The sequence below is a fragment of the Schistocerca cancellata genome, chromosome 1 (assembly GCF_023864275.1).
Source record: "Schistocerca cancellata isolate TAMUIC-IGC-003103 chromosome 1, iqSchCanc2.1, whole genome shotgun sequence".
Lineage (NCBI taxonomy): Eukaryota > Metazoa > Arthropoda > Insecta > Orthoptera > Acrididae > Schistocerca > Schistocerca cancellata.
In genome coordinates, this window is record NC_064626.1 from 1,056,349,856 (window position 1) to 1,056,375,785 (window position 25,930).

Consider the following 25,930-nt stretch of genomic DNA (forward strand, 5'->3'; position numbering starts at 1 on the left):
GTCACTAAAACTTTGAAACATGTGTCTATTTTATACGAACTGTAAATATATAGTTGCCACTATTGAAGATCCAACCCTCGTTGATAGACAGGCACCCCATATTTTTATATTTGCGAGTGAAATATTCTGAACTACGGGATATTGTTTTTAGAACTAGATAATAGGATTATGTCTTCCGTAAACATGTTCTGGTTTTCAAACTAAATAAATCACACATTTGAACAACTGGCGCCTTATAAGATCAGGAATGACCTCATGATGTAGTTGTGCCATGGCTTCGCAGCAGGATGTAATAGTTAACCACAATTCTTCTGCGTTTCACAGATACGAACTACATGTTCTCAGTTCGTACTTTAACTAACTTAATAGCAGCCCTCTATCACTTAGAGCAAACACAAATGCGCTCTTGAAGCCCCTTTTGCATTTGTTAGGCATTGTTCCCGTAACACCATTATGTTCACTAATTCCTCTCTCACTAGTGACTCCTTCGAAAAGATAGGGTCTATTTGTAACTAGTAGTTACTCTTCCTTCTTGTGTGGATTGTCGGACTAGTTGTTCGAGGCAGCTGTCAGACAATCTCTTCATTATTAGTTCTACGATCGGGGTATTTCTGTGCTACCAAGCTGACGCTATCTTTGAGCGACTCGACCACTGACGTGTCGTAATCTCTTGATCGGCAGAGACAACTGATTATTCAGCTAAATTCACAAATACGTATTACACTGAAGCGCCAAAGAAACTGGTATAGGCATGCGTATTCAAATCCAGAGACGTGCAAACAGACAGAATACGGCGTTGCCATCGGCAACACCTGTATAAGACAACAAGTGCTGGAGGCAGTTGTTAGATCGATTATTGTTTCTACAACGGCAGATTATCAAGACTTAAGTGAGTCTGAACGCGGTCTTATAGTCGGCGCAAGAGCGATGGGACACAGCATTACCGAGGTAGCGATGAAGTGGGGATTTTCCCGTACGACCATTACACGAGTGAATATCAGGAATCCGGTAAGACATCAAATCTCGGACATCGCTGCAGCCGGAAAAAGATCTTGTAAGAACGGCACCAAAGATGACTGAATAGAATCGTTCAACGTGATAGAAGCGCAAACTTTCCGCAAATTGCTGCAGATATCAATGCTGGGCCATCAAAAAGTGTCAGCATGCGAACCATTCAACACCTCGCCTGGGCCCGTCAACACCGACATTGGACTGTTGATGACTGGAAACATGTTGCCTTGTCCTTTAAGCCTCATTTCAAATTGCATCGAGCAGATGGACGTTTACGGGTAAGGAAACTTAAACTTTGTGTTCTGTCTTACGGCAGGTCTGGTCATGTGGGAAGCCGCGTCAGAGAGGTCCACCGCATGAGCGTCTAGGGAAGTGATTCCAGTGGTTTCCCATTGCCTTCCACTGAAGATGATGAAATGATAATGAGAACAACACAACACCCAGTCTCTGGGCGGAGAAAATCTCCTATCCAGACGGGAATCGAACCCGGGCCCCTTGGTGTGACAGACCGCCGCGCTGACCACTCAGCTATCGAGGCCGACACGGGTATGGAGACAACATCATGAATCCATGGACCCAGCATGTCAGCAGTGGACTGCTTAAGCTGGTGGAGGCTGTGTAATGGTGTGGGGCGTGTGCAGTTGGAGTGATATGCGACTCCAGATACGTCTAGATACGAGTCTGACAGGTGACACGTACGTAAGCATGTTGTCTGTTCACCTGCACCCATTCATATGCATTGTGCATTCCGACGGACTTGGGCAATCCCAGCAGGACAATGCGATACTCCACACGTCGAGAATTGCCACAGAGTGGCTCCAGGAACACTCTTCTGAGTTTAAAGACTTCCGCTGGTCGCCGGCTCCCCAAACATGATCATTACTGAGCATATCTGTGATGCATTGCAACGTGCTGTTCAGAAGAGATCTCCATACCTCGTACTCTTAGGAATTTATGGACGGCCCTGCGCGATTCACGGTGTCAATTCCCTCCAGCAATACTTCAGACATTAGTCGAATCCATGCCACGTCGTGTTGCGGCACTTTTGCGTGCTTGTGGGGGCCAGACACAATAATAGGCAGATGTGCCAGTTTGTTTGGCTCTTCAGTGTAGTTTGCAACCTGGTTCATATTGGACCTCCCTTAACCTAATGACCGAGCGGGGTGGCGCAGTGGTTAGACACTGGACTCGCATTCGGGAGGACGACGGTTCAATCACGCGTCCGGCCATCCTGATTTAGGTTTTCCGTGATTTCCCTAAATCACTCCAGGCAAATGCCGGGATGGTTCCTCTGAAAGGGCACGGCCGACTTCCTTCCCAATCCTTCCCTAATCCGATGAGACCGATGACCACGCTGTCTGGTCTCCTTCCTCAAACCAACCAACCAACCTTAACCTAATGCTTCTGACTGTCACTATTCTCCCTCCTCTTCCTGGACAGTCTAATCTATCTTTCCGATGTACGTTCCGCGTGTTGCCGAAAATTTACCTTTCCTCCACTTCATTTATCGATCAGTTCTTACTCCTTAGCATGGTGTATCGGATCGGTGAGTGCTATATATGAGACACGTGAGCTCTGGGTCTTTGCTGCGAATACCGGTATTCCTTCAAGAGAGAAGGAGAAGTGTAAGAGTCGAATTTCTGGACAAAATAATATGAGCGAAAATTGTATGTTATACATTAGTGCCCATCGCATTGTCTCAGGCAGTTATTGCATGAACATCCAGGGTGACCTCCCGTTCGTCTGAGCGGTACGTCGGCGTACATCGGGGTACGTCGGGCTCCCAGCTCTTTTTGTGTCACAGCGTTTCACCTTCCTCATTCTCTCCTGCCATCAACAACAACGCAAATACGACGCTGCAATCTGCATACATTCAGCGCCGTCCTTTACGTAAGACTGTTGGGCGCGAAACAAAACATCCATCCGTTACAAAGCAGAGGCGCCGAGGCACGCCGACTGGTGCGAATAGAGAAAACCTTTCCAGCTTAGTTGGTTGAATCTGTGATCGACCTCTCACCCGACGAGGCCGTACAGCACTTACATTTTTACATTTGTGGATTTGGGAGCGAAGTTAACAGCAAATACAACTGCGCTAAACATCGAGTCGAAGTCTGCCACCAAACTACAATTTGTTGCCGATTTCTCACATAAACTCTCGGCTATTTTCAGGACCCAGAGTTTGCTATGGTGACAGACTTGGCCTTCGTATTTCATATATTCGTCTCTTTTTACGAAAAGGTTCACTTCCAACCTTGAGACATACTACTCGTAGACAGCGTACTTATCAGGAGCTGTTGAAAAACCACATTTTTCCCTTTAAATGGTCGTACTTTCTCCACATCCAGCGAATTGAAACATTTACTAATATTAAAAGCAAACCGAAACTACAGAAACAATTCATACTATCATTTGCTGCTTCCATATCTTGAACCAGTTATGAAATTGAGGTGGTAGCTCCATTAAGAGGAACAAGCAGTATTAAAAGACTTCGATGAAACGAACTGCGATCACAGACCACTTTTATATGAATAAGCATCACCTGTTAGAAGCTTTCCAAATTTTAAGTGGACCTAGAAAAATTTATGGTTGAGATGTGCAGAGCAAGAGCTAAATATGATGACAGATAAAGGTGCTGCAATTATGGTCTCGCATTACGACGAATCGGTGTTGAAATCTCCGTCCCGGGAACCAATTGAAGTCTACCTAGATTCCTTTGAGTAGGGTGCTCCGTATCTACGTGCTCGTTGTCACGTAACTTTATCTCTAACGTTCATCCTTTACTTCAAATGTGGAGAAATATTAACTTTTGTTCCTTATGTAATGTAATGCAGAAACCTTTAACTACAAGAATAAGGAATCATAAATGACGTAATTTTAGTCAACGAACTGCAAGTAACAAATGGTGTAGACCTGTGAAATGGATATTGATTCCTAAATTCGTTAAGCAAGGGGAAGGCATTTTGTTTGTGGTAGGAGTGTGAAGATCTTTTGTATCAGCGTGCATGATTTCTTCAAAATTACGAACAGGTTGAAAGAATAGATTCGCAAAAATAGTGACAATTGTTTTTTGTCCAGAGATTCAGATGTCTCCCCGCTTGTTTTGTGAGTCAATTCTGCGTTTCAAAGAGCTTGAACTGTAATTATACGTGTCCCAGATTGTTTCAGTAGTACATAATAATTTTCCACAACGGTGTTTTATTTATGTACTCAGTAACTCTACTTCGACTTGCCATAAAAACATTGTTCGGTTACAATAGTTAACCGTAACTGCATGATAACAGGTTCGATATTCTCTATGACGATTTCAGTGGTATTCAGTGCGTACGTCCTACATGCATGTGATATCTTGTAATGTCTTCTGGTGACAGTGATCGGCATCCCCGTTAATATGGAAGCCAGCCTATTTATTAGTAATTAGTACGGTGCAAAGGAAGTAGAACAATGAAAGGTAAATGAAAGAAATAGTTAAGAAGAAACGAAGAAAGAGTTGCTCGTACTTGTTGCATAACTCAGGGTTGTATTACATTGAAGTAGGTAGTAAACACACGTCTTATAATAAGTCAGTAAAGGATAAAGCGAGTCTTCCAAAGGCCATTCATTACATTTTATTGTTTATCATATCCTGATTTTTATCACTGAAAAAACATTTTTGAAATGGCGCAAGGAGCAATATTTTTTTCTTTTTTACTAAAATCTCCTTGCTCATTTGTCGTTTCCTCCATTCTCGGGTCAAGGGATTTAATAAATTATTATTACGTGACAGAGCTGGACAATTTTCTAATATCAACAAGTCTCCAGATTTTGAAGTTAGTTTTCAAGTAATTAATTTGCAGATACCCCCATTAAAATACACCGTGCAGTTTAATGATCGTAGTGCATACGAATTGGCAACGCTAAGCTGTCACTGCAATTGTAGCTGTTGTTATCCCTGTACATCATCCTCATGAACCAGCAAACCGCAATTGTCAACAATAGCTGTGTGTTTAACGCTACTACGACTCGCGTAGTATGAAAGCTATTGCGTCTCGTTGATAAACAGCTACAAACGGTTCCTACACACAGCACTGCGAGTATTTCGGCGAGCAAATACAGTACGCACACGATCGATACCGGTCCCGTACATGGTCCAAAATTACTTTGCCGCATCTACGTGGCAGCCAATTGCGGCTCTACATAACCGTGACACACGATGATGTCATTTTATGTTACAACAGTATAATCCAATACAATGCGAAAATAAGGGCGAAAACGAGCTTGGTAAGTACCTGGCTGGGTTTTCAGTACACTCGGATGACAGCCGACTCTTCAACGGAGAATTCTTGTCTGTGTGTCTGTGTCGCATCGCTAGCATGAAACTAGAAATTTAATATTATTTACAGAGCAACAACATCTTTCATGCAGCTGCTGACACAGCTAAATACGTTTGTATCCAGTTTCTTGAAGCGAGAGATATTTTAAACATTTAATATAAACTTCTGATTTGAGAACTCTCTGTAAAATGTTCTTTACCTAAAAACTCAAATATACAGGAATTTTTTAGTTTTGATTATACAGATTTTTTTAAGGAATTCCCTCCCCCCAATACTTTGTAAACGTACTTCTGATGCCGCCTGTACGCGGGCATGCGAACCCAAAAGTTTTGAGGCAAAACCAGACACGAGATGGAGGGGTACTAAATATAGTGGAAGAGGAAAACAAAGATCTGCTTCTGGTTTGGTGACAAAGTCGACAGCAATGTGACAGGAGTATTATAATGATGTGGTTACGCACTACACATTATTTTTTATAAAAATCAGGAAAACTGCTAAACTTTTCTTAACTAACGATACCGCTGCCTTGATTTTACATCACAAAAAAGGATATACTCTATCGGTTGGTTGCAACATATTCTATGTAACACTTTTTCTTATACATGGTGCATCACCTAAAACTTGCACCGAAAATAATCCGGAAGTGGAAAGTTCTATTAACATGTTTATTTCGTGGAATGAGTTAGTAGTCAGGGACTTATACTGTTAGCCAATAAACAGATCGTAAGAATACTTAGAAAGTGTATTTTTTGTGCAAACATACACCATGTAAATGGAACAATGCCTATTGACATTAACAAACTAAAAGTAAGATAAATTTGAATATCAATGGTGTTCGTTGCAGAAGTCTAGTGCGAAACGTTTACAAGATACCGTATTGTGCAAAGTGTCCATATCGACACTTGTTTGTGTCATTCAACTTAGGTGGTTACTAGGCAGAATGTTGTTACGTTTGCCGGCCGGGGTGGCCGAGCGGTTCTAGGCTCTACAGTCCGGAACCGCGCGACCGCTACGGTCGCAGGTTCGAATTCTGCCTCGGGCATGGATGTGTGTGATGTCCTTAGGTTAGTTAGGTTTAAGTAGTTCTAAGTTCTAGGGGACTGATGGCTTTAGAAGTTGAGTCCCATAGCGCACAGAGCCATTTGTTTGTTGTTACGTTTGCTTACAATGTGCTTGTGTGTTCCTTGATTGGATTTCGACTTAGTATTCAGTTAGTTTGTGGTAGTCCAAGTAGTAGGTTATAAGTGGAGAATGGGATTTACCAGTGCAGGAAAAGCCGACGTGCTCTTGGAGTATGGAGAGTACAGTAAAAATGCAGTTCGTTCTAGTACGCTTTATGTAGCAAAATATCCCAACAGATGTCAACCATCTCGACAATTACATATCAACCTCTTCAACCAATTATGTGAAAGTGGTAGTGTAACACTACCAACGTAACAGAAGGAAACAAGTGAAGACAGAAGAGGAGGAAATTAATGTTCTTGCTGCTGTTGCAGTTGATTCGCATGTTAGCTCCATCGCGATCGCACGAGGAAGTGGGAGAGTGAAGTTAGTGTTCCATGTGTTCTCCATCAACAAAGGTTCCATCCCTGTCACATCTTTTTCCACCAAGAACTGCGTGGAAACGATTATGAGTATCGTGTTAACTTCTGTACACAGGCATTAAGGGAGGATACTCCAGATGTACCACGTGGCTTGTTTAGTGTCGAAGCCACATGTACGAATCATGGCTAGGTAAACCGCCTAAACATGCACTACTTGGCTGTTGACAATCCGCGTTGGCTTCGTCAGGTGGAATGTCAGCATCCCTGGAGTGCTCATAGGCCCGTTTTTCATAGACGGAACAATAAAGGCGCGCAAGTAACGCCGCCTCCCAGCAGACCATCTTCCACGGAAAGTAGAAGACGTTCCTCTGCAGACTAGAAGGAATATGATGGCGGCCCAGCCCATAGAGCACCATGTATCACGGCATGTCTTCACGAATTGTTTCCAAATCGTTGGATTGGACGCAGAGCATCTATACTTTGGCCCACGCGTCGCCAAATTTGACGTCTGTAGTCTCTTTTCTGTGGCGAATGCTGAAAGACGCTTTCTACAAGGAATACCAATGACACCCAGTGTATGCAACGACATGTTACTGCATCCTACTCGGATATCTCCACTGCAGTGATATGTGTCGCTGCTGTCTGGTGGTCATTTTCAACACCACTTGTGATGGTCAATTGTGTTGTTACTGGTCAGAATCCACAGAACTAATGTACGAATTTGTGTTGTTCTTTAGTGGATGCTGCCACAGGTATTGTACAAGTGTCGTTGTGGTAACTTTTCAAAATACGATACCTCGTAATCGAGTGGCAATAGAATCCTGTAACAAACACCACTGACATTCTAATTTACCCTACTTTTAGTTTATGAATGTCAACAGGCATTGTTACATTTAAGAAATGTGCGTCTGCATAGAGAAATACACTTTCTAGGTATTTTTCCAATATGTCTGTTGACTAACTGTACGAGCTCCCGACTACCAACCCATTCCGTGAAAACCGCACATCAACAATACGAGTACTTTCCATTTCTCCATATTTACTGTGCTAGCTTTAGATGATTCACCCTGTATATCATAATGACGTTAAATATAGCTGATTGTTGATTGTTTGCAGATGAGTTCACATAACAGAAAACAATATTGTTCGTAATAATACAAGGAAGAATGTACAAATTATTGTCCTGGGTAAGCTGCTAGTTTCCAGATAAAAGTTCTCTTGTGGAATAAAAGGAGTTATCCAGAAGGATCTTCTTCAGTTTACTTCGAAATTTATCTTTGTTTTCTATCAGGAATTTAACATCACTGGGTAAGTGGTCAATGCTTTTGGTAGCAGCATTGTCTCCCCTTTATGAACTGAAATCAGTTTTAATGAAGCGTAATGAAATTCATTGTTTCTTGTAGTACTGTAGTTATGAACGTCTTTTTCGTACTGAACTCAAATCATTACTTACAACAAATTTCATGAGAGAGAATATTTACTGTGAGACTGTACTTAAAACACCTGAGTACTTGAAGAATTATCTGCAAGATGATTGACGACGGGCACCACACATTATTCTCATGGCACGCATTTTTGCAATGAAAACTTTGTTTCCTACAGCTGAGTTACACGAGAATGCTGTCCCATATGACGTTACGGAATGAAGAAAAGCTTATATTCCCTTACCGATTTGTCTCTCTCAAAATACTGCTATAACACGACGTGCAAAAGTATTCAAAGCGAATCTGAAAATGAGTACTGCTTCTAATTTTGATTCTTGTTGGTCTAAAAACCCTAAAATGTTGAAGTTTTTTCCTTTTTTACTAACTCTTACTCATGATGTACATTTATGCTGGTGCTGTACTCTTTTATATGCAGAATTCAACATGTTTTTTCTTAAAACTAAGAACAAGACCGTTTGCAAAAAACCAGTCAGTAATCCCTCTAAACACATTAGTTACGATTCGTGCTATTGCTGTATGTCTCAGTACGAGCCTAAGAATCTGAGTTAATAAGAAGGTACACAAATGTAGGTAAACCAAGATAACACCTATGAGCCAAAGAAAACACAACGAAATAACAAAAAATGTCTCATAGATGTTACCTTGATTCACCTATGTTTGTGTACTTTCTTATTAACTCAAGTCCTTAGATTTTCTACCCTTATGTTTCCGATATTCTAAACTTTTCTGTATCTGTAGTCTTTTATCTTCGATTCCAAGTATGCATGTGTTATGTTACTGTAACAGTTATGCATTGGTTTGTCTGGCGTAAGGTAGGTGACCATATTATGAGTATTTTTATATCTCACAGCTCTTTTTTGTTTCTGCAAGTTTCTGAATCCCGCTTTTTTTTCGATTTACTCTCAATCCATACTCTGTACCCATTAGACTGTTCATTTCATTCAGCAGATCATGTAATTCTTCTTCACTTTCACTCAAGATAGCAATGTCATCAGCGAATTGTATCATTGATATCCTTTCACCTTGAATTTTAATTCCGCTCCTGAACTTTTCTTTTATTTCCATCACTGCTTCTTCGATGTACAGGTTGGACAGTAAGGGGGGGGGGAGACTATATCACTGTCTTACACCCTTTTTAATCCGAGCGCTTCGTTCTTGGTCGTCCACTCTTAATATTCCCTTTGGGTCTTGTACATATTGTGTATTATTCGTCTGTCTCTATAGCTTACTTCTGTTTTTGTCAGAATTTCGAACATCTAGCCCCATTTTGCATTGTCGAACGCTTTTTCCAGGTCGACAAATCCTATGATCGTGTCTCGACTTTTCTTTAGTCTTACTTCCATCATCAACCGCGAAGTCAGAACTGCCTCTTGGGTGCCTTTACTTTTCCTAAAGCCAAACTGATCGTCATCTAACACGTCCTCAATTTTCTTTCCCATTCTTCTGTATATTATTCTTGTAAGCAAGTTGGATGCATTAGCTGTAAGCTGACTGTGCGATAATTATCGCATTTGTCGGCTCTTGCAGTTCCGTAACTATGTGGATGATATCTTTCCGAAAGTCAGATGGTTTGTCGTCAGACTCATACATTCTACATACCAACTTAAATAGCAGTTTTGTTGCCACTTCCCCCAATTATTTTAGAAATTCTGATGGAATGTTATTTACCTTTTCTGCCTTATTTGATATTAAGTACTCCAAAGATCTCTTAAATTCTGATTCTAATGTTGGATGCCCTATCTCTTTTAAATCGACTCCTGTTTCTTCTTCAATCACATAAGAGAAATTTTCCCCCTCATAGAGTCCTCTGATGTACTTTCTCCATCTATCCGCTCTCTCCTCAGCATTTAACAGTGGAATTGCCGTTGCACTCTTAATGTTACCAAACTTGCTTTTAATTTCATCAGAGGTTGTTTTGACTTTCCTGTACGCTTGGTCAGTCCCTTCGACAATCATTCCTTTTTCGATTTCTTCATATTTTTCATGCAGCCATTTCATCCTAGCTTCCCTGCACTTCCTATTTATTTCATTCCTCAGCGATTTGTATTTCTGAATTCCGGAATTATCCTGAACATTTTTGTACTTTCTTTTTTTATCTATCAGCTGAAGTATTTCTACTGTTACCCATGGTTTCTTCGGAGTTACCTTCTTTGTAACTATGTTTTTCTTTTCAACTTCTGCGATGGATCTTTTTAGAGATGTCAGTTCCTTTACAATTGTACTGCCTAGTGATCTATTCCTTATTGTGATACACTCCTGGAAATTGAAATAAGAACACCGTGAATTCATTGTCCCAGGAAGGGGAAACTTTATTGACACATTCCTGGGGTCAGATACATCACATGATCACACTGACAGAACCACAGGCACATAGACACAGGCAACAGAGCATGCACAATGTCGGCACTAGTACAGTGTATATCCACCTTTCGCAGCAATGCAGGCTGCTATTCTCCCATGGAGACGATCGTAGAGATGCTGGATGTAGTCCTGTGGAACGGCTTGCCATGCCATTTCCACCTGGCGCCTCAGTTGGACCAGCGTTCGTGCTGGACGTGCAGACCGCGTGAGACGACGCTTCATCCAGTCCCAAACATGCTCAATGGGGGACAGATCCGGAGATCTTGCTGGCCAGGGTAGTTGACTTACACCTTCTAGAGACTTACACCTTCTAGAGCACGTTGGGTGGCACGGGATACATGCGGACGTGCATTGTCCTGTTGGAACAGCAAGTTCTCTTGCCGGTCTAGGAATGGTAGAACGATGGGTTCGATGACGGTTTGGATGTACCGTGCACTATTCAGTATCCCCTCGACGATCACCAGTGGTGTACGGCCAGTGTAGGAGATCGCTCCCCACACCATGATGCCGGGTGTTGGCCCTGTGTGCCTCGGTCATATGCAGTCCTGATTGTGGCGCTCACCTGCACCGCGCCAAACACGCATACGACCATCATTGGCACCAAGGCAGAAGCGACTCTCATCGCTGAAGACGACACGTCTCCATTCGTCCCTCCGTTCACGCCTGTCGCGACACCACTGGAGGCGGGCTGCACGATGTTGGGGCGTGAGCGGAAGACGGCCTAACGGTGTGCGGGACCGTAGCCCAGCTTCATGGAGACGGTTGCGAATGGTCCTCGCCGATACCCCAGGAGCAACAGTGTCCCTAATTTGCCGGGAAGTGGCGGTGCGGTCCCCTACGGCACTGCGTAGGATCCTACGGTCTCGGCGTGCATCCGTGCGTCGCTGCGGTCCGGTCCCAGGTCGACGGGCACGTGCACCTTCCGCCGACCACTGGCGACAACATCGATGTACTGTGGAGACCTCACGCCCCACGTGTTGAGCAATTCGGCGGTACGTCGACCCGGCCTCCCGCATGCCCACTATACGCCCTCGCTCAAAGTCCGTCAACTGTACATACGGTTCACGTCCACGCTGTCGCGGCATGCTACCAGTGTTAAAGACTGCGATGGAGCTCCGTATGCCACGGCAAGCTGGCTGACACTGACGGCGGCGGTGCAGAAATGCTGCGCAGCTAGCGCCATTCGACGGCCAACACTGCGGTTCCTGGTGTGTCCGCTGTGCCGTGCGTGTGATCATTGCTTGTACAGCCCTCTCGCAGTGTCCGGAGCAAGTATGGTGGGTCTGACACACCGGTGTCAATGTGTTCTTTTTTCCATTTCCAGGAGTGTATTTATAGCCTTAGAGAACTTCAAGTGTATCTTGTCATTCATTAGTACTTCCGCATCCCACTTCTTTACGTATTGATTCTTTCTGACTAATCTCTTAAACTTCCGCATACTATTCATCACTATTACACCGTGATCTGAGTCTATATCTGTTCCTGGGTGCGCATTAAAATCCAGTGACTGATTTCTGAATCTCTGCCTGATCATGACGTAATCTAACAGAAATATTCCTATATCACCCGGCCTTTTCCAAGTGTACCTGCTCCTCTTGTGATTCTTGAGCAGAGTATTCGCTGTTACTAGCTGAAATTTATTACAGAACTCAATTAGTATTTCTCCTCTCTCATTCCTTGTCCCAAGTCCATACCCTTCTGTAACATTTTCTTGTGCTCCTTCCGCTTTAACTGCATTCCAGTCCTTCAAGATTGTTACATTTTCATCTCCCTTTAAGTACTGTATTACCCTTTCAACTCCTCACATACTTACTCTATCTCTCCATCTTGAATTCGCGACGTCAGCATGTATACCTGAAATAGCTTCACAGTAACACACTCTGTGCAATACCTTCCTATTCATAACGAATCCTACTCCTGCTATACCATTTTCTGCTGCTGTTGATTTTACCCTATTCTCAACGGCCCAGAAATCTTTGTCTCCTTTCTGTTTCAGTTCACTGACCCCTCCTGTATTTAGATTGAGCCTTTGCATATCCCTTTTCAGGTTTTATAGCTACCCTACCACGTTCAAATTTCTGACATTTCACGCCCCGTCTAGTAGAAAGTTATCCTTTCGTTGGGTATTCTATCTTTTTCTCACGGTCACCTCCCTCTTGCCAGTCCCATCCCAAAGATTAGAATGGGGAACTAATCCGGAATCTTGTGTCAGTGGAGAGATCATCATGACACTTCTTCAATAACAGGCCACATGTCCTGTGGATCCACGTTATGATCTTTATGCAGTGATTTCCATTGCCTTTTGTATGCTCATGCCATTGATCATTCCTGATTCTTTCGACTTTAGAGTCAGTTTCCAACCACAAGAACAAGAGATTGCCCTGAACTTCTGTCCGCTCGTCCGCCCTCTTTGACTAGGCCGTTGACAGAATGAGCGTGACTTCTTATGCCGGAAGTCTTCGGCCGCCAATGCTGATTGTTAATCAAAATATAAACGATGGCGGGTTTCGAACCCGTTACCGAGGATGTTTTGGAGTACTAATCAAAGACGTTACACCTTTTTCTCCTTTTTTTTTGTATCTTATTTTGTTCGTTGTTGCGGACTTTCCATGGCCCCTGTTTAGTTTCTTCTTGGTCTGGTTAGCAAGTTCTTTTATTACAGAGGGTAGCTAACCCTCTGACCGGACACGCTGAGCTACCGCGCCGTCTGCCCCTAGACATGCTGCCTTTATAAGCCGTCCATAATGGCGAAAGTGTTGTCGATGCAGGATTTTGTGTACGACCTGACCTCTCGATTATGTCCCATAAATGTTCCATGGGATTCATGTCGAATTGTCCGGAATGTTCCTGAAACCACTCGCGAACAACTGAAGCCGAGTGACTTAGTGCATTGTCACCCATACAGCTGCTGTTGTTGTTTGGGAACATGAAGTCCATGAATGGCTACAAATGCTCTGCAAGTAGCCGAACATAGCAATTTCCAGTCAATGATCGGTTCAGCTGGATCAGAGAACCCATTCAGTTCCATGTAAACACTGCCTGCAACATTATGGGATCACCACAAGCCTGCACAGTGCCTTGTTGACAACTTGTGTCGGAATTCTTTTGACGTGAATCACTTGAGTACAAATATCAGCTCCACCAACGCACTGCCCATTTCTAGTTTGTATACGCGATATTATCGCCATATGTATACGTGCATATCTCTATTACATGACTTTCGTCACTTCAGTGTGTATCTTTGATTCAGTAAGTTCTCTATTAGGACTTTTTTCTCATTGACTCTCTGCAGATGGTTACATTCCTTTACTCTCTAAGGCTATCTAGCCTTCATCAGTCTACTTCACACAGTGTTTGAAAGATTTCTTGGCGTTTCTTCACTGTTTTTCCCATTGTCCACATTTCGTAAGCAGACAGAGGTATGTTCCACACATGATGCTTCGTGAATTTTTTCTAGGCTCAGGGTTTATATTTTTGGATGTCAGTAGCTGTTTCTTTTCCTAGAAAGTTCGTACTCTCTATATCCTGTATAGTCCGTCTTCATCTATTCTATATCCAACATAGTTTGGAGATGAACGCGACATAAATCTTCTTCAGATACTTGGCTATTGATCTATTACTACCTCACAGTCCGATTCTACCGTCGTCTCGACACTAGATAATACATAATAAAGAATAAATAGCTCTGCAAACGAGGAACACTTTTTTAATATCACATCCTAAAAAGATTGAAGTGCTTTTTCTGGAAAGTTATGTTCTGATTACACATCCGTGAAGGACTCGAAGATGAAATATGCTATGCGGTTTCTCCACAGTGAGAATACTTCTCCAGAATGTGAATTTTTTAATCTACGAGTGCTAGCTCGGCATAATATGAAGGAGAGTTTCGGCAAGTTTGGAAAATAGGCGAGATGGAGTGACAAAATTACAACTGTTAGAATGGATCGTGAGTCGTGCCCCGATAACTGAGCCGGTGAGGGTATTGCTCAAGGAAGACAACATTCTGGGCTGGACTTTCGGTCTGACAGGAAGTTTTAAAACAGCGCACTCTCCGCTGCGAAATGAAAGTTTAGAGCTGCAAACAACCACTGCCGTATGGCTAAGCTGTTTCACTGGAGCATGTTTTCTTCCAGAAGCACTAATCCAAACAATGAGTGGATGAAACTTACTGTCAGATTAAAACTGTGTGCCGGACCGAGACTCGAAGCACGACTCACGACCCGTCCTCACAGCTTTACTTTTGCCAGTATCTCGTCTCCTACCTTCCAAACTTTACAGAAGCTCTCTTGCGAACCCTGCAGAACCAGCACTCCTGAAAGAAAGGATATTGCGGACACATGGCTTAGCCATGTAAAGCTGTGTAAAGAAGTAAAGCTGTGAGGACAGGGCGTGAGTAGTGTTTGGGTAGCTCAGTTGGCATAGCACTTGCCCGCGAAAGGCAAAGGTCCCGAGTACGAGTCTCGGTCCGGCACACAGTTTTAATCTGCCAGGAAGTTTCATGTCATCGCACACTATGCTGTAGAGTGAAAGATCTCAATCTGGGAATGAGTGAAATATGGCAAGCAAGAGAGATGTACTGGCAGCTGTGAAACTGTGAGAGCAACTCGTGTGTGTTTCCTGGACAGAAGAGTCGGTAAGAACACTGCCACTAAAGGTAAGGTTCCAGGTTGGAGTACTGTACCAGTATGCAGGTTAAATGTATCTAGAAGTTTCAAAATAACGCACACTCCGTTGCAGAGTGAAAGGTCGATTCTGCCAACAATTCCTAGGTTGTGATTAACCCGTTTTGTTGTATAAAACATTCTCGGACATCATGCCGCGTCAGTTCAGAGGCGGCAAGAGATCTGAGAATATTTTGTACGACTGTGGTGTCGTGAAAGACTTGGTTCTCATACAAGCGTTTTCACTTGAATATCCTTCCTTCCAGCCTGCTAATCCCGTAAGATAAGCAGCTTCTTGCGAAATTTGGGAAGAAGGTGATATATACGGGCAGAAGTGAAGCTGTCAGAGCAGGCCTTGAGTGACGCCTGGGTTGTTGTTGTTGTTGTGGTCTTCAGTCCTGAGACTGGTTTGATGCAGCTCTCCATGCTACTCTATCCTGTGCAAGCTTCTTCATCTCCCAGTATCTACTGCAACCTACATCCTTCTGAATCTGCTTAGTGTATTCATCTCTTGGTCTCCCTCTACGATTTTTACCCTCCACACTGCCCTCCAATGCTAAATTTGTGATCCCTTGATGCCTCAAAACATGTCCTACCAACCGATCCCTTCTTCTAGTCAAGTTGTTGCACAAACTTCTCTTCTCCCCAATCCTATTCAATACCTCCTCATTAGTTACGTGATCTACCCACCTTATCTTCAGCATTCTTCTGTAGCACCACATTTCGAAAGCTTCTATTCTCTTCTTGTCCAAACTAGTTATCGTCCATGTTTCACTTCCATACATGGCTACACTCCATACAAATACTTTCAGAAACGACTTCCTGACACTTAAATCTATACTCGATGTTAACAAATTCCTCTTCTTGAGAAACGCTTTCCTTGCCATTGCCAGTCTACATTTTATATCCTCTCTACTTCGACCATCATTGGTTATTTTACTCCCTAAATAGCAAAACTCCTTTACTACTTTAAGTGTCTCGTTTCCTAATCTAATTCCCTCAGCATCACCCGACTTAATTTGACTACATTCCATTATCCTCGTTTTGCTTTTGTTGATGTTCATGTTATATCCTCCTTTCAAGACACTGTCCATTCCGTTCAACTGCTCTTCCAAGTCCTTTGCTGTCTCTGACAGAATTACAATGTCATCGGCGAACCTCAAAGTTTTTACTTCTTCTCCATGAATTTTAATACCTACTCCGAATTTTTCTTTTGTTTCCTTTACTGCTTGCTCAATAACATCGGGGAGAGGCTACAACCCTGTCTTACTCCTTTCCCAACCACTGCTTCCCTTTCATGCCCCTCGACTCTTATAATTGCCATCTGCTTTCTGTACAAACTGTACGCCTGGGTAGCTTGGTCAATAAGTGAAATCTCCGAAGAAGTTCGGGTTCGAGACGTGGTCCAGAGTACAATTTTGATCTGTGAGCAATGTACAAAACAGGGCACACTGCTCTGTGGAGCGAAGTATTCAAAGCTCTATTGGCTGTTTAGGGGCAGCCCGGACTCACCTCCCAGGAGCGGGCTGGAGGCGGCTGAGGCGCTAGCAGCGCGGGCTCCCGGACGGCGGCGACCGGCCCGGGGAGCGGCGAGCAGCGGGGGGCGGTGCGGCGCTGCTGGCGGGGCGACTGGTCGCGCGGGTGCAGCCCCATGGTGAGCAGGCGGTACAGCGGCGAGAACGGCTCCACCTGCAGGTCGCCGGCCACCAGCACGGGGCACGCGCCCGCGAAGCGCTCCACCTCCGACAGCAGCAGCTCCACCTGCAAGAGGACAGGACAGGCCACGTGGCACTGCGTACTGTGGACCACAACGCTCAGACCTGCGGCTCATCCCCGGTCATTTCACAGACCGCACTCACATGTCCGTCCCCGATAACAAAAGCCCCACCAGTAAATAATTGCCAAGTGGGACTGCGTAGTGTCCAGAAAAATACATCAACCTGCACGTCCTCAAAGATCACTTGATGGTACGCGTCCATTAAGTGATTGTACCAGGTGTACCGGTATGAAATGAGCGTTAAGATACAAATGTGTCGACAGGGAACATTTGTTGTGAACGAGCCTTAATTTTTTTTTTGTTTGGTTGGTATGACATCTGTCAAAGATATTTAGTACACATCAAGTCATGGAACAAACAACGTCATATGTTTTCATCGTGTTAACAATGTCGAATTTTGTACCAGAAAGTGATGATTTGTGGAAAGCATTAATTTTTTGTTTTCATTTGAAAAAAAGTGCTGCAGAGTCGCAGCATCGAATGCTTGTCGAGGCATATGGCGATCATGATCTATCAGAAGCAACATGCAAAAGATGGTTTCAACGGTTCAGAAATAATGATTTTGTTGCAAGAAATGAAGAACGTGGAAGACCCCCAAAAAAGCTCGAAGACGCCGAATTGCAAGCTATATTGGATGAAGATGATACTTTGAGTCGGAAGCAAATGGCAGCAATGCTAAATGTTGCACAACAAACAATTTATGACCGTTTGAAAGCTATGGGAAAGATCCAAAAGTGTGGAGAATGGGTGCCACATGAATTGAATGAAAGACAGATGGAAAACCGAAAAAAATTTGTCAAATTTTGCTTCTAATACATGAAAGAAAATCAGTTTTGCATCGATTTGTTGTTGGCGATGAAAAATGGATTTACTTTAAGAATCCTAAACGGGAAAAATGTTGGGTTAATCCGGGACAACCATCAACATCGACTGCAAAACCAGATCGATTCGGCAAGAAGACAATGCTCTGTGTTTGGTGGGATCAGAAAGGTGTGGTGTATCATGAGCTTCTAAAACCCGGTGAAACTGTGAATACTAATCGCTACAGGCAACAAATGATCAATTTGAACTATGCATTGATCGAAAAAAGACCAGAATGGGCAAGAAGACATGGAAAAGTAAATTTTTTACATGACAATGCACCTGAACACAAAGCAAAACTGGTTCTGGATACAATCAAAACACTTGGCTGGGAGGTGCTACCCCAGCCGCCGTATTCACCAGACTTGGCCCCTTCCGACTACCATTTGTTTTCGTCAATGGGATAAGCATTGGCTGAGGAACACTTCGATTCATACGAAGAAGTCGAAAATTGGGTGACTGATTGGTTTGCTTCAGAAGACGAACATTTCTATTGGCGTGGTGTCCACAAACTGACAGAAAGGTGGTCAAAATGTATAGAAAAAAGCAATGGTCAGTACTTTGAATAAAATATTTTTACTTTTCAATTCAAAATTAGTGTTTCATTTTCACAAAAAAACACTCATTTCATACCGGTACATCTGGTAGTCAAATATAGGAAGGGGAAAGAAAGGGAAAGGCTCCGTGGGATACTAGTGGCTTCCAGCCGCAAAGAGCATTGTGGTAATGCAGTGGTGAAAGTTGAAAATTTGTGCCGAGTTGGTTTCAGTGTGGTGCACTTGTCTAAATTCCTACGGCAAACAATAATTTGCGAGCAGGGAGTTGGTGGATGAAGGACGGTGCACTACAGCGTGGGATGAGTCGGAAATTTAGGTTGGTCAGGGGCCGTGTCCGGATGGCCAAAGTGGCACAATGTATCCCGAACGGCGCAGTGGTTAACTCAACTGCACAATCGGCCTTTGGCTGTGGTGAGGCGCACACGCCTTGTTTGCCTCTCACCTGTTGTGCTACTTGCGAGCGAACGCATTTGTTTACTTGCCTAGCGACTTGTCTCAGAATTCGACTTCATCGACCATCAAGGCGTTTTCTTACCGCCAAGCCACAATTAAATTAACTTTTCCTATGGCTCACGAACGACCGAAGGCGTTTTATACGGGATGAAGTGCGTCTCCCGCCACAAGATGTTCTCGGAATTCATTTTTAGATCCTCAGTACTACTATGTACATAAACCTCACGAATGACGAGCTGTGCGACGACGTTGTGCGGCGCCACGCTAACGCTGTCAGGTTCCGATACTCTGACGGATATATAGGGACTGTCGTGGCTAATAATGCTGGTTTTGGCCTCCTTTCGTTGCGGGTTTTCGAACTCCCGTTTGAAGTTCCGTCAGACATAGTGGTGCCCGCCTTTAAATCCTACGGTAACGTCGTCAGGCACGTGGTTGAGGCGTGGAAGACACTTGAGACCTTCCGTGTCCTCAGTGGTGTCCGTTTGTTGAAAACTGAACTACGGAAACACGTGCCTTGGTTCTTGCTGGTTGCAGCGCTGTCGTCAAGTACGATGGCCAGCCGCGCACCTGTTCAGGTTTTGGCCGGGAAGGCCATGTCCGTTCTGAACGTCTCCGACGTAGACTGATTCAGAGGCGGATCGGAGGCGCCAATCTTCCTTCAGCGCCCATTGTGTCACTTCTACGTTACACGTTCGCGGTGGGGCTGCCTGCTGGGCCCCTCTGAATCACTCGGTGCCGACGTCGACTCCTCTCGACGACGCAATTGAGTTTCTCCTGTCTCTCCTACACTCCTGCCAGAGGTAATACAAATGAACGATGACCGACAGCAGGCAGAAGCTGTCTGTCTCGATCTCATGGTTGTTAATCATGGGCCGCCCGTGGTGGCCGAGCGGTTCTAGGCGCTTCAGTCCGGAACCGCGCGACTGCTACGGCCGCAGATTCGAGTCCTGCCTCGGGCATGGATGTGTGTGATGTCCTTAGGTTAGTTAGGTTTAAGTAGTTTTAAGTTCTAGGGGACTGATGACCTCAGATGTTAAGTCCCATAGTGCTCAGAGCCATTTGAACCATTTTGTTCATCATGGAGCTGCACCTACCTCCGCTTTACGGCCATCTGGGCACAGGTCGGACGATAGCCCCCCTCCGTCCGACATGGAACCGCATGTTAGGGAGCAACGGTTACCGAGAAAACGGAAGAGACAACGCCATACCCCCTTTGATGACTGCCTCCAACGGATGTCTGCACAGTAGGACGACCCTGCTACTGATGAAGTGCTGTCCTCTTCCGCGCCTCCATGTCGAATCAGCGTCCACCTCCCGACACCTACCTTTCCCCGCCAGCGTGTGATGCGACTGCCTCCCTTTCTATGTCTGGCGCTACCTGTGGGATCACCTCTGATAGTGTTCCACTGAACAGGTCCAGTGAGACGTCTGTCTCCTGGAGGGACGACGTCGATGATGAGGATGGACGTTCTGGAAGTGTACAGAGAGTTGGACGCCCCTTGGTCAGGTTGGCTCCCTCCCCATCACAGTGAAGTGCCCTTCCATGGGGGCCTAACAGGGAATTCCCTGTGCTTCCCCCGTGTCTGAATCGCCTGTCCTCCTGAGGATGACAGCTATCCAGACTTATCGCATCGCCATGGTCAGTGTCAACACCACTCACTTATGCCAAACTGGTTTTACTCCATGACAAGCTGTATGCTGCTGACGTTGAAGTTGCTTTCCTTCTGGAGGCGCGCGTTGCAAATTCTGTGCTCCCTATGGTTTTACTGTACAGCACACGTCTCTCATGCTTCCCCTAGTGGTAGTGGCGTGGCGATCCTCTTACGTGCCGGTTTCCTCGCTGATGCAGATACCTATTTCCCTGATGTCAGAGGTATGGTTCTCAGGTTTAGTGGCGTCAGCATCGTCAATGTCTATGCGCCATCTGGATCGGGTTGCCGCCATGAACGTTCCACCTTCCTCTCAAATACAGTCATGAATCTCTTCCTGGGTCAGCAGGATGCATTGATCAACTGCACCGAGGCACTCAAAGACCAACTACCACGCCGGCAGCGGTGGCCGTGCGGTTCTGGCGCTGCAGTCCGGAACCGTGGGACTGCTACGGTCGCAGGTTCGAATTCTGCCTCGGGCATGGGTGTGTGTGATGTCCTTAGGTTAGTTCGGTTTAAGTAGTTCTAAGTTCTAGGGGACTTATGACCTAAGATGTTGAGTCCCATAGTGCTCAGAGCCATTTGAACCATTCTGAACCAACTACCACGTCACTCTCCATGCGCGACGCTAGCAACAATTCTCCAGTACCACAGCCAAGTAGATTCTTCACCCGACTGCTGGCAGCTCATCGAGACCACGTGGACAGCTTGTCGTTGAAGCCGTGATGCCTATCAGTTTGCCCTGTCTTGGTGGGTGCTCTGTGGAAAGCCTGTCCTCTGCAAGGCCTTTATTGGTTATGGAAGGGAGGCTACAGCGTGACGGCGACGGACTCAGGAATCCTATTTCACCATTCTCTGGGAATGTACTGTGACGCCGTATTCGCCAGAGCGATAGGCGATAGTGCTTCGTGCCAAGGACAGCTCACATCCCTCTTATAATAAATAAATAAATTGGTAAGATCTTATGGGACCAAACCTAAGCTTACACAATACTTAATCTAACTTAAACTAACTTACGCGATGGACAACACACACACCCATGCCCGAGGGAGGACTCGAACCTCCGACGGGGGGAGCCGCGCCGACCGTGGCAAGACGCCTAAGACAGCGCGGTTACCCCGCGCGGTTCACATCCCTCTCTCGTCGCCACCTTGAAAGAGCTCTGGTCAGGGCGTGCACACATTATGGGTTAATGCAAGACTTCATCTATGTATCATGTCATAGCGGAACGACGCTACCCCGGAGGACTTTGGTAAATGTTCTTACGACGATGATGGGCAGCGGTTTGATATCCAACGGGATATCTGGCCTGCCCTCCATGCACGTTATGTTATGCTGTACTCCCAACAACATCCCTACCCTGCCAACATTACGGTGATCTCCAGACTTCACCTTGGCTCGGTTCCTGTGGATGTGACGATGGATTTCCTTGCTAACGTCGCAGAGAACGAAGTCCATGATGCTATACGGGCGGGTTCTACGAACAGGCCGCCCACTGGAGTTTTATCGGACATTTCGTACCCGTCTGGCGCCAGTGTGTACGGAAATTTATCAGGACCTTACGTCACCTTTCGTGCTGAATCCAAACGGCTTCCTCGATGCTATTCTCATTCCCATTCACGAGCCTCGGGGTACCTCACGGATATGCGATTACCGCTCCTTGACGTTACTGAACAGCAGCGCAAGGATCTTTACCCGGCTGTTGACTTCGAGGCTTAAACGGACAGCTCGGTAAATGGTTTCCCCCGATCAAATTTCTTTTGGAGGTGCCAATAACATCAGCACTGCCCTCTGTCACTCTCGGGACATAATCGCTCTTGCTCACGCTCGTCGTGCGCCTGGACTTTCGGAAACTCTTTGACTTCAGCCAGGCGTTAGATCAGATCTGTCATGACTACCTGGAAGGGATGCTTGGCAATATAGGCTACTTTGATACTACCGTCGACGTTATAATGCGTCTCCTTCGTGGAGCTGTGTCTTGTGAACTTAACAATGCCTTTCTCACTCGTCCCTTCTCGATCCGTCGATCAGCGCATCAAGACTGCCCGCTCTCTGCACTGATGTATGCTTTAGCCATGACACCATTGGTATGCGGCCTCCATCAACGCCTCTCTGGGATATCTCTCGTTGACTGTGTATTCAGCTGTATTCAGAATCACTGCTGGTGCAGACGATCTCGTCATCGTTCTTCGAAGCGGTGCTGAGGTCAGGGAGTTACCATCTACGGCGAAGCTTCTGGTAGCTGCCTTCCCACGAGGTACAGCCACTCCCTATTCTTCTATCAATACCCCATCGCATGCTACCGGCATTGGGTTCATTTGTTTGGCACCGTTTTCTGTTCAAATTAAGATATGAGACCCTCATCGTCCCGCGGTGCAGGGGCGGTTTAGGTGTGTATCACGTCCCTGACAAAGCGGTAGCCCTTTTCATTGGTTCTCACACGGCGTTGTGGTACAGTTGTCCTATGTGCCTTACCAGCCTATTGCTGGAGACCCTTGCACCATACTCTCACTCAGCGCCTATTCAGTTTCGGAAGCCCCGCCGCCCTTCTTCTACTTCCGCCACTTTTTCCCCGAACAGAGCTTCGTCCGTATTGTGATACTGACAGCGCAGCGATCTATGGCTTCCTACAGCAGCACTGGTCACCGAATGTGGTTGAGGGAAAGCATCCCCACGTCGACTGGCGTGCCACTTGGCTATCGGTGGGCGCTTCTTATATTGACACTGACGTCCAGTCTGCATGGTACCTTGTCAATGGAAAGCAAGTATGCTGGTCACACCTTCACAGGATTCACCTCATAGACACTCCGTTGTGTGTCGCCTGTAATGTTTTGGACACAGAAGAGCACCGCCTGGTGTGCAGATGGGCAAGAGGTGTCTGGTTCTTGGCGGGACAGATGTTGTCGCTAATTACCCGTACGACTCCTCGTCAGATACCTACACATCCGCTCCTCTTTCCGGACGCGGGATACTTCCCGCAAGCGAAGACGAACTCCGCTCTGTGAAGTGGATTTGTAGACCGCAGCTCACTACTTGTTTGCTGTCGGTGAAAGAAGTATCCTTGATTTTTGGCAGTTCCTTAAAGTTCTTTAATGAACACCATTGTGCAGTTGTCCGCAATCCAGAACACAGACAATTTTTCTCCAATTTCCTTTGCAGTGTCTTCCTTAATCAATCCCAGGGCTGGGGTGTTCCTGTCAGAAGAGCTGATCCACGCCTCTTTCACACTTACAACCGCTATATTCTCTGGTCACCGAAATGTTCTGACGCCTTGCTGCGCCCTCCTCTTCGCGACGCCGGTTTCCTGCTATTCTCGGTGCTGCTGATGTTACAGAAATAAGGGAAAATAAATAAATACACAATGTTCGTCGTACCTCTACTCCATCATGTCCCCTATGCTTTCCTTGGTTCCTAGAATGTGGGAATGGGACATGGCTGCGACCCCTACCCACTTTGCCCCTTACCCCTTTCTTTGGACGCCGGGAACGTTAAAAAAAAATTAAGGTAACCGATCGTGGGAAGCAGTAAATCCGCGTTTTATCCCGCTTAGGCACCAATTCTCAACTTTCGCCATTGAATTTCCCCAACGCCATATGCAGATGGAAGTCATTGGTTTCCCACGCACCCTCTCCTCCCTTTCCTTGTCATTCCTCTAATGCATATACAATGTATACTCCAGCCGTGTCATCCGAATGGCATCTCTTCCGTCAGACATAGTCCACAGAACAGACACTAATCGTATATATGTATACATACATACCTTACTTGATTGACTTCTGTTAGTACAAATTCTCCTGCAAACAAGGAAACCGCTCTTCCTGCCTCAGTCGTATTCTGTGGAGGAAAATGGCTCAGACTGCAGGTTCTCCATCGTAATTGGAGGGCACACATATCCAAAGCACTTCACATCTAAGGACACAGCTGGCCATTAAAATCGCAAAACTATTAATGCGGCATGAAAAAAATGTAGGATTGGCATGAAGGATGCTACATGCTTCTATAGCAATGAAAGTACGGTTTAAGCCCTCTATGTTGATTTCTCATTCAGAAATCGTATCTGAATGTTTACTGTTTATAAAAAAACTCATAGCTCGTGTAAAAGGTCCAGTCACTGATGTCGGAAAGAATATTGGTATTGGGAAGCTAAGTGCGAAGAAAGCTTGGGTGAGAGAAGAAATACTACAGGCGATCGAAGAAAGAAGAAAGTACAGAAATGTTCAAGGAAAGGCAGGAATATATCAATACAAATCATTTAGCAAGTTAATAAATGGGTAGTGCAGGGAATGCAAGACGAAATGGCTGCAGGAAAAATGTGACGAAACCGAAAAAAAAAACGACTGACTCAGCATACAGCAAAGTCAAAAAACACTTCTGTGAAATTAAAATCAAACGTGGTAACATTAAAATGGTTCAAATGGCTCTGAGCACTATGCGACTTAACTTCTAAGGTCATCAGTCGCCTAGAACTTAGAACTAATTAAACCTAACTAACCTAAGGACATCACACACATCCATGCCCGAGGCAGGATTCGAACCTGCGACCGTAGTGGTCGCTCGGCTCCAGACTGTAGCGCCTAGAACTGCACGGCCACTCCGGCCGGCTAACATTAAAAGCTCATTGGTATTGCCACTGTTAAACCAAGAGGGAAGAACGTATAGGCGGCAATAGCCCATTGAAGAAGAATTGTCTAATACCACAACAGAAGAACAAATAGGAGTCGATACGGAGGAGACAGGGGTTCAGTATTGGAGCCCGAATTTAAAAGACCTTTTGAAGCATAAAGATCAAATAAGGGAGAAGGAATAGATAACACTCAATCGGAATTTCTAAAATCATTGGGGGAACTGGCAACAGAACGACTATTCAGGTTGGTGTGTAAAGTCTATGAGACTGGCGACGTATCATCATATTTTCGGAAAACAATCATCCACACAATTCCGAAAACAGCAAGAGCTGGTAAGTGCTAGAACTATTCAACAATGAGCTTAACCTTTCATGCATCGCCGGCCGTTGTGTCCGAGTGGTTCTAGGCGCTTCAATCTGGAACCGCGCGACCACTACCGTCGCAGATTCGAATCTTGCCTCGGTCATGGATGTGTGTGCTGTCCTTAGGTTAGTTTGGTTTAAGTAGTTCTAAGTTCTAGGGGACTAATGACGTCGGATGTTAAGTCCCATAGTGCTTCTAGGGGACTAATGACGTCGGATGTTAAGTCCCATAGTGCTCGGAGCCATTTCATGCATCGAAACTGCCAACAAGAATAATTCACAGAAGAAGAGAAAAAAATAAAATTGAGGATCTG

The 25,930-nt window shown here is 45.1% G+C and overlaps 1 protein-coding gene across 1 annotated transcript in view; it reads right to left on the reverse strand.

Moving 5' to 3' along the window:
* The window catches only part of LOC126126130 (protein angel homolog 2-like), a 53,623-nt gene that overhangs the window by 19,982 nt on the left and 7,711 nt on the right, over positions 1 to 25,930 (reverse strand). Inside the window, exon 4 of the mRNA XM_049915139.1 lies at positions 16,845 to 17,093. Coding sequence (XP_049771096.1) covers positions 16,845 to 17,093 — 249 coding nt within the window. The remainder of the gene's footprint in view (positions 1 to 16,844; positions 17,094 to 25,930) is intronic.